Below are 14,733 nucleotides of genomic sequence, written 5' to 3'. Positions count from 1 at the left end.
CACCACTTTATCTTTTTCTACCTATAAATCAGACTTTCAAATTGTCTTCTCTGAACTTTCCTCCTCATCCGTCCACCAATGTACAACCCTAATGGATGTGTCCAAAACACCTGACAGTCTGCTCTCTGTGTGCCCAAAACATCTATACCATCGGCTGCCCCTCTAATGATCTAATTTCTAACCCTATGCAACCTCCTCCAGTCTCAACTCCATCTTAAACTCCTCTGGCACCCCCCTCCGCACTTCTCTGCTACCCTCATATTGGTCCTGTATTACCGTATGTCTCTGCCACACTGGAGTTCCTCATGCAGCACCACAGTTCCACTCTGGGCACCCAGTCGTAGGCTTTCTCTAGATCTACAAAGAACTTTCTCAACTTCCTCGAGGCAAATAATGCATCTGTGGTACACTTCCTGTGGAGGAGAAACCATACTGTTGGTCACAAATCCTCAATTCATTCCTGATTGGGGCCTCCACTACCTTTCCCCACGACTTCATTGTGTGTCTTATCAACTTGATGAAATAGTTCCCACAACTCTGCACATCACTTTTGTTCAAAATGGGAACAATTCCTCCACTCCTCTGGCATCTTTGCACCCTCTAGAATGTTATTAAAAAGCCTTATCAAAAACTCCACAGCCACCACTCGTCTCTGCTTCCATATTTTCCATTTTGCATCCCTTTGAGTACCTTTCTAAATCGTAGGTTAGCTGGTCAATGTTCAGCTGGGCACGAGGCAGCGACCGATCCGATATGAAATTCTGTGGATGAACGTTCATAATTGTCGTGGACAGTCGAATCATCCGCCAGCTGACTTTGGTTGAAAGGCTGACTCATGTCTTGGACACGTTGCCGCTATTCAATGAGGACACATATACGTAGAGAAAAGCAATTTCACTCTCATTCCTATTCATACTGCGCTTCCTGTGTGGAAGTCAGGGTGAACGACTTCATCACCAGGCACTTTATATAAGATCACATTTGAATATCTATCTTCTTTTTTTTTTTTTGCAGACATATTGATATTGGTGTGGTTAAAAGACCAATTTTGTTGTGTTTGAGGTCAGTTTATTATATCAATGTGTCACTTGCTTTATCTCTATCAAGCTTCATTGTGGTTGGTGAGTGATTCATCGATTTTAAAAAGATTACGTGACAAGGGCACTGCTTTACAAAACACGAGTCACCATTTATTATTTCTGCCATAACTAAATACACAAACATTTACCTGAAACAAGATTTTTGTTATGTAACAATTTTATGCATGTCACGACAGTCTCAATCAAAATTTGCATTATTATTGTACAGAATTTGGCACTCAGTGCTCATATGTGACAATAGCTTGCCTCAGCCCTCTGCGGGTTTCTGTGACTTTATTGTGCTTCCAGTATATTGTTACAGACTTGACGGTGATAAACAAAATACATACATGAAAATACATATTCTTCAACTGTCCTCCTCCTGCACATCAAGCTTTTCATCAAAATATGACATTATGATGGGAATGAGTGACAGTTTCTTATCTTGATGCTACATTCTACATTGAGAGCCAAGCAGCCTCATAAGCACTTGAGCAAGAAAAAATTGCAGAAAGCTCCTCGGGGACAGTCGCACATCTTCCCGATGCGTGCTCCTTTCCTCACCGCGCACTGTTCCCCGATGTCACACTGAAGGAGGCGCACAAGACAGCAAGATTCAGTCAAAACAGAAAAGCACCACCGCGTACTGAAAATTGATAATAGCCTAAAATTAAAACGAATTAAAAAAACAAAAATTGTCTGTACCGTCGGGACTTGGCCAAATTTTTTCTCCCACACCGGCAGTCGTTTCGTCTGCAGCTTTTCAAGAACTTCCTGGAGAGCTCCAAGCTGCCACGCAAAGGGCAACATTACGTTTGCTTTAACCATGGAAGAAATTAACACATCTGAAGATCAAACAGCAACCACAAAAGGTTCAAATTTCTAGGAAAAAAAAAAACCTCGGGTAAATGGTCTTTTCTGAGTGAATATGTAAATGACAAAAATCTGGAATTTTCTTTTTCAGTGATACAATACAGCAATTGAAGAATAGTTTTCTCAAATATATGCCTAACTTTACTGTATACTTATTGAGGCACCATCAACTTAGCTCCATTACATATTTCATTCCACAAAAAAAAACAAAAAACACATTTGGTATTTTTGTGCATATCTATTAGAAATTCTCAAGCTTACCAACTGCTTCTCACTTGTCAGGTTCGGACCTTTTGGGTAAAAATCCCGCAGGGCCCTGGGAGTCAGATCTTCCTCAGACTCGGTGTCGGTGAATTGGGCTTGAGAGAGAGGACAGGAATGCAGGAGCAGCAGCAGCGATGCGCACAAGAGCGCGCCACTGAGCCGCCTGGAGCTCTGCTTGGTGCACGACATCGTCATCATGTGGCCTGTCTCACATACAGGGACTAGAGCGCTTAACACCTTTATACTTGACGCCTGGGATCAACTTGCTCCACCTCGCCCTTTGATTCCCCCCCTCCGCAAAGTTTTGTCATGCGTAACAGGCGCCTTGGGTGAGTCATCCAATAAAAGTTGCTGGGCAAATTGAGCCTACTTTGTAAACAAGAAAAAAAAAAACAATGCTCAAGGGGGTCACACCAACACCAAGTCTGAATGCAGCGTGGATGACTGTTATTATTTATTTAACGTCATTTAACGTTTCAGAATTTCAATCCTAGGGTAATTACATTAAAGCTGACAACATTGAGTTAATCGATTTGGTAGTTTTTAATATGCAGATGCCACCTCCAAAGAGAGATCCTGCACACAAGTATGCCGCTTTAAATAGAAAAAAATATAATTACATTAAATAGGAAAAAAACGTGGTTTGAAAGGAAACATTTGTTGTCAGTATTGAAAGAGAGGAAATAAGCACAATAGTGTGTTGATTTCATTGATGAAAGCAAACAGCAGTACAAGGTGATAGTCATCCTTTGATATGTTCTCCTTGCTTGCATGGCCTTTCACATGGATTAACCAAAGGCTAAATTGTCTATACGTGTTATCGATGCCCTTTTGTACATTGCCTTTTGGCGCTGAGTCCTCTTGGTCCTTTTAAAAAAAAAAAAGTTAGTTTGTGTGAAAGGCATTGTTTGCTTTTTAAAATAAATCAACAAATAAATACACACACACACACGCACACACACACACACACACACACACACACACGCTTGCTTGCTCGCTTAGGCGGTCTATCGTAGTCGTAATTGATCTGATAGGTGACTGTCGTTGCTGGCGACGATGCCATTCCATGTGACTATGAAGTCTGATCCTGGAGCCACATGTCCTGCCACAGTGAGGACATGTAAGGCCTGGATCAGGGGGCTAGTATGGTTCTGGAACTGCAGGATAGTGTCTTTGCCTCCGCAGGTCCCACCTGTGTTGATTGCAACACTCCTCTAGGTACATGACCCCATCATGGCACAGTGAGCGCCATAGCGATCGGGTAGCTACAGCTGCCTCAAGTTCATTGGGTTCGATGTCGCACCTCTTCACTGGTCCTTTCAGTTGGTCTTTTGTCCTCCGGGCTTTCTGCTGGCTGAGAGAAGCTGACCATAGAGTACCTGACGAGGCAATCGGTGTCCTGGTATCCGAATGATGTGGCCAACCCACCGGAGTTGTTTCTGTGCCAAGATTGCCTCTATGCTTATGGACTCAGTGCGCTGCAAAATGTCCATGTGAGGAACCTGGTCCTGCCATGTGATGCCATGTGATGCCAAGGATGCGTTGAATGCATCTGATGTTAAATGCATCAAGGCAGCGGATGTGTCTGCAGTATAGTGTCCAGGCTTCTGATCCATACAGCAGAGTCGAGACACACACCGCCCTGTAGACTGACACTTTCGTTGAGGTTCGAAGATTGTTATTTTCAAACTCCCGAGAGTACAGTCTCCGAAAGGCAGAGGAGGCTGAGTTGACATGAGCCTGGATGTCTGATTAATCAAAATCTGGCATGTTGAGGTCAGAGTACTGCCCAGGTAGCAAAACTGCTATACGACCTTGAGAGAGTGTGCCGGTGATGGTAAACACTGGGGGTGTAGGGGATGGAGACCTCTCCTGGATAAGTACTTCTGTTTTCTAATGATGACATGGTGTCTAATGCATGGCATCAGGGGTGTGGGTGAGCAGTGCGCAGTCGTCTGGATATTGCAGCTCCTGGATGTTGGAGTCTGCCATCTTCGTCTTTGCCTGAAGGCGTCGGATGTTGAATAAGCTCCCATCCAGGCGAAACTCAATGGAGACACCACTATCTTTCATGATGGATTGATGGAATAGGAGTGTGGCTGTTGCCAGAAAGAGGTTGAAGATCACTTGAGCCAGTACCCATCCTTGCTTCACCCCTACTTTCACGGGGAATGAGGGGGACTGTTCACTGCCTACAAGTACATAGGCCTGCATACCATTGTGAAACTGTTTTAAAATGCTGAGAAATTTGGGGGGAATACTAAACTTCATGAGGATGCGCCTGAGCAAATTATGATCAACTGTGTCAAAGGCCTCAATAAAGGTGATGTAGAGGTCTTTGTGTTGTTCTCCTGGATTTGACAGGCAGTGAAAATCATGTCCAGTGTACTTTGGTTCTTTCTAAAGCCACACTGTGTCTAAACTGCTTTTTATTTCGATTTGTTTGCTGCATTTTTGTGTTCTCTGGTTACACTTCACTGATTTTCTGTCTGCTTTTTTGGACTGAGATGGAAGCACATAAAACTTTGATCATGCTTGAGGCTGCATGACTCACATCCCCCTATTTTTAATGAGTGGGCGATCAATTTAACTTTTCATTCACAACCACAATTTCATTTGTTTTTCTGTCACACAGTTGTCTATTTGGTCCCCCCAGTTGGTCCAGTTACGTAACTTTAGTTGGTGGTAGGTGATTCAGATTCTTTAAGCTCAACACAAAGTGAAATAGTTTGTAACTTGGGGTAAAGTTAGGAGTTCTCATTACTTTGTCAGAATATTAAAGACCTTGTTAATTCATATATCTGTTAAATACATTCTTCAGAGTCTGTTCCTCACGTCACATCTTTGTAAAGTCTACTACGAGCATGGTAATGTATGAGTGCTTCATAGTCAGCCATGTGCATATGTCATGATAAGAATGTCACAAGTGCCAGCAAAGGAAAAGAAAGGGAAATTAAAAAAAAGACCAGACCCGACAACCAGTGTGTGGACCAGGGCTTCATGCTGGTGTGGCTGCTTTAGAGAGCCTCGTTGTTGGCAGCGGAAATGTATATGTTATGGGGGGATTCTGCAAAAACTGAATTTAATTGCAGCATCCATACATTTGTCCACCGGTGTCACCATGTTTGGTTTGTTTCCCCTGGCCTCAGTGCTTCTTGTTTTTGTCATAGCCATATATCCCACCCCCAAACATACTGTTGCTTTGTGACTGGTCCGCACCACCAGTGGTAGAACCCGGCGAAAATCAGATGACAAGATGGATTTTCTGAGTTTTGTGAGCTCCCAAATTCCGTGGGAAACTAGCTTGCAGACAAGGTTAGTTCTTGAATGACGTTGGCATCGAGCAGCAATAATAATAATAATAATGATAATAATAATAATAATAATAATTATTATTATTATTATTATTATTATTATTATTATTATAATACATCAAATACACTGTATATATAGTGCTTTTCTGGACACTTAAAGATGCTTTACTGTGGATATATTATTTATGCATTCATACATTCATACATTTACACTCTGGTGGTGGTGGTTAACTACATAGCCACAGCTAAATAGACAACTCTCTGGTTACTGAATGACCTGCTCGACCACGGCCACCACATGTGGCAGGACCACTGGCGACCATGTAGCTCAGGGGTGTCAAACTCTGGCCCGCAAAGACAAATTGTGCATCGACTTTGTGTCAATACTAAAATTGCAAATTGTCTTCACTTTTAAAAAATAGAGATGTTGCTAGCAGATTTTATTACCATTCATCGTTAAAAAAAAAAAGTGAACAGCTTTTACTAGTCTCAGATTTCGAAACTAGTTATTTATCAGTCTGTTGTGTAGCCTATACTGTATGTAATATGAGAACTTCATTCATTTATTTGGGTTGACAGTTATAATGGCGCTCCAAATGAAACTATGACTACAATGCGGCCCGTGACAAAAAAATTAGTTTGACACCTCTGAATTGTAGCTCCTTCTCTTCCTGTGACCCTCAATTGGACAAGCAAGGATTGATGCTATTATAGAAGAATTGAGTAGTATAGTAACTATTGAGACTCCGTCGATAATTTGTCATCTGACATGTTAAATCACTAACTGATCCCGCAACAACATCAAAGTGAAGCACGCACGTCTGTGCAATGTACTTCCCTTGCTATTCTTGCAGAGATTTGCTTTTTGGATCGCACAGCAACACTGATGTTACCATGCTACTGTTGCTATGGAGCAAATATGGGTCTTAATATTTCTCATCATCTACTAATCTCTAATTAGATTATGCTACAAGACATTGCCTTTCCCTAAACCTAGTACCGTGGCTTTGTGCCCACATAGCGTTTGTTAACCATGGCATTGATGTTGTGGTTTCCAACAGTAGAAACCAATTTGCCTTACCATTGAATAGACCCCAACTTAAAATGGTCATTTACAAAAAGTACATACATCAACAGCTGGGCGATTAATCGTTCATTATCGATTAATTAAGTTTATTTGTCAGGAAAGTTAAACGTTCTTTGAAAGCAGAACCATGATCATCGTCATTTTTTTACTCTTTATAATTACTCAGCTGCCCAGTAGTGTTCTTAATGATTTGCAATATGCTGTCTGGAAAAAGCATTTGAGCACTCTGTCCCAATTTAGAAAAACAAATAATCAAAACAAATTTATCAGAGAAGTGCCATAATACATTCCTTTAAGAGCCCCATTGAGTGTGAAGTGATATCGGCCACATTACAATGCATCAGAATCAAGCTTCTGAATATTTTGACCATTTTGTGTTTTAGATAATAGATGAAGTTACCTTTATTTTTGCATCATGCTTTAGGTAAATTAGAATTCTTAAGTCAAGGAAAGGTGGATTGGGACGGATAAGACAAGGTAAAAGGGCACACTGACAGAGAAGGAGCCTTCATTAAGGTCAGAATTTATGCCAGGTTCAGTGACAGGTAACAATATGGCTGCATCTGAGCTGTCTTGTTAGAGAAGGGCAAGTTTATTAGCATGACAATTCATAAAGTTTATTCGTATAACCATTCATAGACAAGGGAATTCATGCATCAACATCAGTTCATTCCATAAAACATGAAAATAATCATTAATTACCGTAATTTTCAGACTATAAATTGCTCCGGAGAATAAGTCGCACCAGCCATAAAATGCACAATAAAGTGAAAAAAAAACCATATATAAGTCGCACCAGAGTATAAGTCGCACTTTTGTGGCAAATTTTTTTGTTAAAATCCAACACCAAGAACAGACATGAACCAGCGACAACAAGCTAAACGATATGGTATGCTAACGTGACATATACACAAACGAGGAGCTGAGAACGGGCCTGATGTTATTGACTGAGTTATTCAAATAAGTATTACATAAATAACACGTATATCAAACCATCTGTGTCACTCCAATTCATTAAATCCATCAATCGTCCTTTATGTAAACAATGCCGCATATGTGCCGCCCCGCTGACATCGGACTCGTAAGTTGCATTTCCAATTATTCCACAGACCCATATAACGATATATAAAGTATATTTCAAATAACAACAATATTATCAAACCATCTGTGTCACTCCTAATCATTAAATCCATCGATTAAATTCCTCGTCCTTAATGTCAACAATGCCGCGCGCGCGCCGCACAGATTTAGTATATACCGTAATTTTCGGACTATAAGTCGCGGTTTTTGTCATAGTTTGGGGAGGGGGGCGACTTATACTCAGGAGCGACTTATATGAGATTTTTTTCACAAATTTTCAAAATTCCAAAATCCGCGATGTAGTGAAACCGCGATAAACGAACCGCGATGTAGCAAGGGATTACTGTCATTTGAACTGCAAGTGACGTCACCGGTGCCGCGCGGCGGTTGTTTACATAAAGGACAAAGGATTCGATCATGGGATGACGAAGCTGAAAAAAAAAACGCGACTTGTCGTCCGAAAATTACGGTAATTAAAAATGAGGAGTGTTGATAAACTAATTTCAGTTGTCACATGCACAGCTAAATAAAACTGTTTTTCAGCCTGTATTTAAAAATGATCAAAGTTGAGGGCTGTTTTAAACTTTCTGACAGACTGTCCTATATTTAAGCAGAATAAAGCTGAAATGATAAGTCCTGGTTATCGATCTTGAGTCCTGGCTCTGGGCACCAGGAGTGGACTCGTCGCTCATTCTCGGAGGCCGAGAAGGTTCATTTAGCTCGAAAGTGTAAGCAATGCACATTTGCACTTGAACGTGAGACTTATACACAAGTAGAGCTGTTTTGGATTCTATTCTCTGAGTGAAGAAGCCAGTTGAAAGACGTGAGCACTGGGCTAATATACCGTTCGTTGCTCTATTTCCTGCCTGTAGTCAGGGTAGTCATTTTTGATGTACTGCTGTTTTACAGCCTGTCGAGAAAGCCTAGTGAACAAATTGTTACAGTTTTATTTGTCCATCAAAGTCAGGTGTAGACACTATTCACTTTATTTTGGAAATGACTTTAGAATCTAAAGTTTAGATAGTATGGTGATGTCATTAGTTTGGCCATTAAAATTCAGGTCTGAGTCCAATAGGGTTAGGTTTCTTGGGTTCGAATTTGATCATTAAGTGTTAGAAGTCTCAAGGTCACATTTTAATTTGGTTTCTTTATGTCACAGACAATCAGTCTGTTTACGTACAGCAGAACTGGCTTAATCCACATACCCCACCTTACTTCTTATCTCGTCCCCTCCCCCTAGAAAAGCCATTCATGAGAATCAAGACATTTCACAATTTTCCGTAAACCTGAGGGGCGTATGACTAAGATAGACCCCGACCTCCCTAGATGACAAGACTCCCACACAGTCGGCCACTTCTGCACCAAGCGACAAGAACATTGTCAAAAGATACGGGAAAACCACCTATGAAAGTATTATTTATTGATTTTCATTGTAATGACACTTGTGGTTGAGTAGACGTTCTATACATTGGTACGATTACATGCTCTATGTTGTTGGTAAACACTCACTATAGAGCCAGTTTATACGGCCTCTGCGCTAAATAGTCTCCTTACAACACAACTAGCACACGGCTCACATTGACGACGTCACGGGTCTACTATAGTGCATTCCCAATTCCCAGGAGCATTACTTTTTTAATCCTTTGTCTTTGTCTCTCCAAAGCAAAGTTAGGGGAAGTGGCGAGATAGAGATTAAGAGAAAGGAATGGGATTGGTTAAGAGGTTAAGAGAAAGGAATGGGATTGGGCCTATGTCTGAGGGCTCTGTTTTCATAAATGGTGCATGCGGAAATCCTGGCGTATTCAAATTTGTTTTGCAGACACAAGGCAGGCACCATGCTGGGCATTCCAGGTGTGTCCTTGAAGATATGCCAGGCGGAATGTCAACGTGGTGGCAGAAAGTCTGTTTGACGTTATACCTCGAACCACGTGGAAATAGTGGCAGCTGGTCTGACACCATTTTGGTGAACTTGATTACGGCACAGGCAGGCAGAAACTGAGCCTTGCAGACACATATGTCCTTCATAGATATAAGGTAAAATATTAGTAGTTCTCTTAATCATTAATGTTCATGTAAACAAGCTCGTTTACCTGCTGGTTGAATAGAACCACACTCGGCTATGGCTAAAGCCAAACAGTGGCAGGGTTTTTCTCGACCTAGAAGTCCCATGTCCTAGTCCCATGTCTAGTCGTGAGTTGTTGTCATCTCCAAATGCTTCCACAATAATACAATTAATTGAGAATAATTGTCAACTGTGGCCATGTAAAGCCCTTTGAGACACCTTTGTGATTAAGGGCTATATAAATAAGATTGACTTGACAATTGTCAGTCAGCTGGAATATTTAAGAGGATGGAAATTTTACCACTAGACTTAATACGTGTGTGGCATCCTGAAATATTTCCACCCTGGAATACACTGAGCTCCATTCTTTCACAAGTGTTCTTAAATACAGTCTACAGGCCTGTATGTTTAATTTTATATACCCGTGGCCATGGAAGTGGCACCTAATCCTGATTATTTGCATGGGTGCAAATACTTTTGGCAATGCAGTGTACATCAAGTCCGCAGACATGCAAGTCACAGTTAACATGACTACACGCAGACTTACGTCACGTGCTGTGCTGGATTTGCTCCGGTCTTAAATATAAAGCCCTGACACTTTGCCAGCATCTTAGCTTAGTGTTGTGGTGGGGCCTAAAGCTTGATTTGAAAGTATTTAAAGAATTATTAGGAGTAAATCAGTCAGCTTTTGGTATGCAAATTTTTCTAATACTTTCTCGGCTTAATTGAAGCAAACTCAGCCGGACACTGCTGAAGCATACTGATGTTCCACAAAACTTGTTTTCCTTAAGATGCCTTGTTTCCCTATGTGGACACACAGCGTTACAGCATGAATCAAACAATAAACGTGAATGAGAGCCCTTAAAAACAGACAATCCAGTAAAAATGCAAATAACAGTCTGTAACGGGACAGACTGGACAACCAAATGCGTCACAGTACGCTTGTTTACTGTATTGGAGGGAAAGAGGAAGTGGATCACTGGAGCGGAGCAGATAAATCTGCCCAGTTGGCAAGGACGAAGCAGGCTCGTGGTCGGGACAAGCAAAAGGTCATACCTGGGCAGATAATGAAGCAAACACAAAGCAGGTAGGGTGTAGGCAAAACTCGTGGTCGAATAACGGGCAAAGAGTTAGGCCAGGCAGAGGTCAAACACACAGGTTGAGCAACAGATCAACAGGCTAAGTCAGCCACTTGAGTCAATTTGGGGAAAGCGGGCACCAGACAGGCCAGGATAGCAACGTGGGACAAACTGACAGAGACGGTCGCGTGTGCGGGGTTTAGATAAGAGCGGCTAACGAGCTGGGCGCAAGGCAATCATTGTTAAGGCTACTTGACGGGACGGAAGGAGCAGGAGAGATGCGCTGTCCAGGGCACTGGTCATGCAAATGCATGACACAGTCATTATCTTAACCGTAATGATTATAGGACAAAAAACACCTTTCCATGGGTAATTAAAATCCTAAGAATTTTTGATGAAATAAATCAAATAACAGAAATACCTTGTCCCTATTCCAAATTTACCACAAACGTAATACACAACCTGTGCCACAACTTGAGACTGGTGTCAAATAGTCTCGTCTATTTCCCGTGAGCAAATTGTCAGGTGCACAGAAAACGTGGTTTTACTCCTGTCACCAGAAATAGGGCCGTAGGTGTCTTAAATGGCTTCAAAGAATGTAATTGTGTCATTAAGTAACAATTTATTGCATTTTGAATCTCTTGAACTTTGTTATGAAAGACTATTACAAACTCATTCCACGCTAATTCTAAGGGTAATCAACATGGAGGGTTAATCCCTAACCCTAAAAACAGGGTTCATCTGTTTTCTGTGGCAAACAAGACACGAGTGTTGTTACACTTCCTTGTTTCATGCAAAGTCTGATTGAGCACAAATAACTTTTCTTTGGATATTTCTTAACAAGGCTGGAGCTTTGACTTTCTGCATTTACAAGCATCTTCCGTTCACATAGCTCCCCTTCAAAGAGCGAATTGAGGGGGTGGGAGGAAGAAAAGGCGTCATGAAGATGAGGAGACATAAGAGGATCACATCACAGCTCCTCTCTCAGCTTGGAGCTCTTGAACACATACATCACTATGTCTTTCCCGTGCATTAGTTTGATTGGTCATCAGCCGGCGCACAATCAAGAATCAGCAGGGTGGACTTGTAATTCCCGTAGTGACTCATCACTAATTGCTGCATCGGAGTCTGTGAAATAAGCTAGGATTAATGTGTATCATTACAGCCCTGGTGCCAGAAATGTGATGGCAAGTCTCCAAAATAACTAAAAAAACCATAGCTTTCCTTGAGGCTGTTGAATCCAATTCTGTGATCGAGTGAGTCATGTGAAGACTTCAACGTACTACGTTACTTTAAATCACACTCATTGAAAGCTGTTCATTAAGATATCCCTATAACTGCATTGAAACTTGGCACTGCTGGGTGGACATTTTAATCTTTGAGTAAATAAATCAATGTGTGAAACTAAATGTTTATGAATACATAGGGAGAACATAGACAACCCACACAGGAAGGCCACAGCTAATAGTAGAACCCAGAATTTAGGAATTAACTGTGATACAGACGTGATAACCACTTGTCGACGGTGCTTGCCTTGTCAATAATTCAGCATTACTAACCGACTTCCTAATAATTGAACACATTCTTCACTTTTACAGCCGAGGGCTGATGCGCTTGTTCAATTGATCTGCATGTTTAGCCCTGAAGGAAATGGCACAGCATTCCTTCGGCACTCAAAGTAGATGTTATATGATTGTTAGATTTTGCTCACTGGCACTAAATACTGAATGGGAAGCCTCACAGTTGAGACAGGTTTGTTTTATATGAATAATTAAAATAACCATGTATCTTACCTTTCTTTTATGTAGCCCTACAATGCTGTCAATTAGTCGCACTGCTCCCTAGCACATTTGAGTCAGTTTGTTACGAAAGCAGTAAATATGCAGCACTACAGTATTTGTAGTTGCTGGTCAGCTGGGGTTCCAAGCATTCCAAACTGATGACATATGGGTGATATTAATTATTGATGGATGCTCACTGGCAGAGCATATATGTCATTGCAGCGTCTTTAATAAAAAGAAAATTGCATTTGACAGTTGGCATTTGAAAAAAACAATTCATACTAGATTCATGTCAATTAAATTGATTGGGAGCTCGGGGAAAATGAAATTATTGATGTCATCGTATCGCATTTCTAATCCTGATAAAATGTCGGGCAAACGCTAACAGTTGCTAACTTGTTGCATTTCAAATGTAACTTTTGAGCCTATGTGTGGTAAGTAGAAATAAAGGGCCTTTTGATGACAAATGGACCAAGATAATGTGGATAAAAATAAAATATATTGTGGATGAGCCATGGCTCATAAAGAAGAGCAATGCCAAAAAGGCATTCTCATGCGCGGTAATTTATTCCAATGAAGACCATCAATGATTCACTGCAGTTTCATTCATGAGTTATTGCAGCGCAGTGTAACATAACTGCAGTACTAATTACAGTCAGTTGAAAAAAATATCCAAAAGAAATCCAAAAGGTGTTTAAACACCAGTTTTAAATATGACTAAAGTGCATTTGGTTTGTATCCCACATATGTTTAAATATGACAAGATTTTTGACTACAGCAAAGACATTTAGGTTTAATAAAAATAGGTAAAAGAAGAGTTGAATATTGACTTTTATGATTCTGAGGCTCCATAATAGCTGGTTGTTTCAATTGCCGTTACGTTACATTGAGGCATCAATCAGCAGAGTCCATATTTGACAAGATACATTTACCGTGGCAGGGGTCGCCTCCTCCATCCTAACCATGATCGTAATTATCTGTTTTCTGTCTGTACGTTTGTTATTGATGATATCAATACTCTTCCAATTAGTGGAATACAAGATGGCCTGATTGCTACAACTTAGCCTTGCACCTTCTCTCAGACAGCTTGGTAGAAACCTCCAGGCAAAATTCATCCAGACCTTCACTTAATCTGTCACAATTTACCCCTCCCCTTTTTATTATGGCCAGAGCAGCAAACTTTTAGAAATTCTTATTATTCTTCTGTGGAAAAACTCACATTTTTGAGGGACTAAACGTGAACTAAAAATTTCGCAGAAACATCAGGCGTGACATTTGATATCTTAAAGTCGGCAAACACAAGTTCAAGAAAATGGGTGTGTCACGCCCTCTTGAGTGGTTTATTGGAGCCCTGTCCTGGTGCATTGGACCTACGGCTACAAAAACTGTGAAACACGTGGGGCACTCTCAGACGTACAAAAAGGACTTAGATAGCTATCCCCTAACATGTTCAGGAAGTGGGTTATGAGTCTTTGACAGTACAATTTTGACCAATTTTTGCACATTTTCAGGGGTCATTTAACCAACTGCTGCATGAAAAATTATTGAAAGCTTTTTATTTCGTCGCATGCACTGTTTACAAAGGAAAATAGTGCTGTTTTATTGAGGATCTGAACCTGGGCAAAACTCATAAAACTGTACACATAATACACCTGGCATAACAATCAATATTTTAGCCATTTCATGTGTTTCAAATATTGACTACTGACTACAGCGCCCCCTACAAATTTTGAACAAATCATTCCCGGTTTTCTTCTACAGCTGTGATCAAATGAGAAACATGTATATGTAACAGCCAAAGACTTACAAAAAAAATCTTATAGCCATATGCTTCAGGAAGGAACTTTTTTTTGGAATCGGGCACAATTTTTGGCCTTCTGTAGAGGTCAGATGTGAACAAACTCCTCCTAGAGATTTCATCTCGAAAGTTTGGGTGTTTGATCTGAACTTAAAAAGTTATTTCAAGCTTTTTATATATTTAAGAGTTGCTGCCTTATGTAAGTACTACAAACGTGCAAGTACCCCAACGTGCAAGTACCCCAACGTGCCAGTACCACAACGTGGCCAGGCAGCTCTGTTTTTATTTTAAGTTTTCGAAACCAATCTGCATAAAG

At 40.8% G+C, this 14,733-nt stretch overlaps 1 protein-coding gene across 1 annotated transcript; it reads right to left on the bottom strand.

The window, feature by feature from the left end:
• Nucleotides 1–1,311: 1,311 nt before the first annotated feature.
• cart3 (cocaine- and amphetamine-regulated transcript 3) lies at nucleotides 1,312–2,432 on the bottom strand. Its single transcript, XM_085907373.1, has 3 exons — nucleotides 2,214–2,432; nucleotides 1,785–1,868; nucleotides 1,312–1,667 (listed from the first exon to the last, which is right to left on the bottom strand). Exons 1-3 carry the CDS (start codon nucleotides 2,412–2,414, stop codon nucleotides 1,560–1,562), a joined length of 393 nt encoding a protein of 130 aa, XP_085763499.1. The 5' UTR covers nucleotides 2,415–2,432; the 3' UTR covers nucleotides 1,312–1,559.
• Nucleotides 2,433–14,733: the final 12,301 nt, after the last annotated feature.

Source organism: Syngnathus leptorhynchus, chromosome 3, assembly GCF_054491065.1.
Source record: "Syngnathus leptorhynchus isolate UIUO chromosome 3, UIUO_Slep, whole genome shotgun sequence".
Lineage (NCBI taxonomy): Eukaryota > Metazoa > Chordata > Actinopteri > Syngnathiformes > Syngnathidae > Syngnathus > Syngnathus leptorhynchus.
The sequence above is the reverse complement of the archived record's forward strand: the minus strand, read 5'-3'. Positions and strand labels throughout refer to the sequence as shown.

What these genes read in the sequence shown, in the direction of transcription:
- cart3 (XM_085907373.1), bottom strand. Translation starts at nt 2,414, where the DNA reads ATGATGACGATGTCGTGCACCAAGCAGAGCTCCAGGCGGCTCAGTGGC. An exon ending in TGACAAGTGAGAAGCAGTTG is followed by an intron (nt 1,869 to 2,213) that starts GTAAGCTTGAGA and finishes TTTGCGTGGCAG; the next exon opens with CTTGGAGCTCTCCAGGAAGT. An exon ending in AATTTGGCCAAGTCCCGACG is followed by an intron (nt 1,668 to 1,784) that starts GTACAGACAATT and finishes CGCCTCCTTCAG; the next exon opens with TGTGACATCGGGGAACAGTG.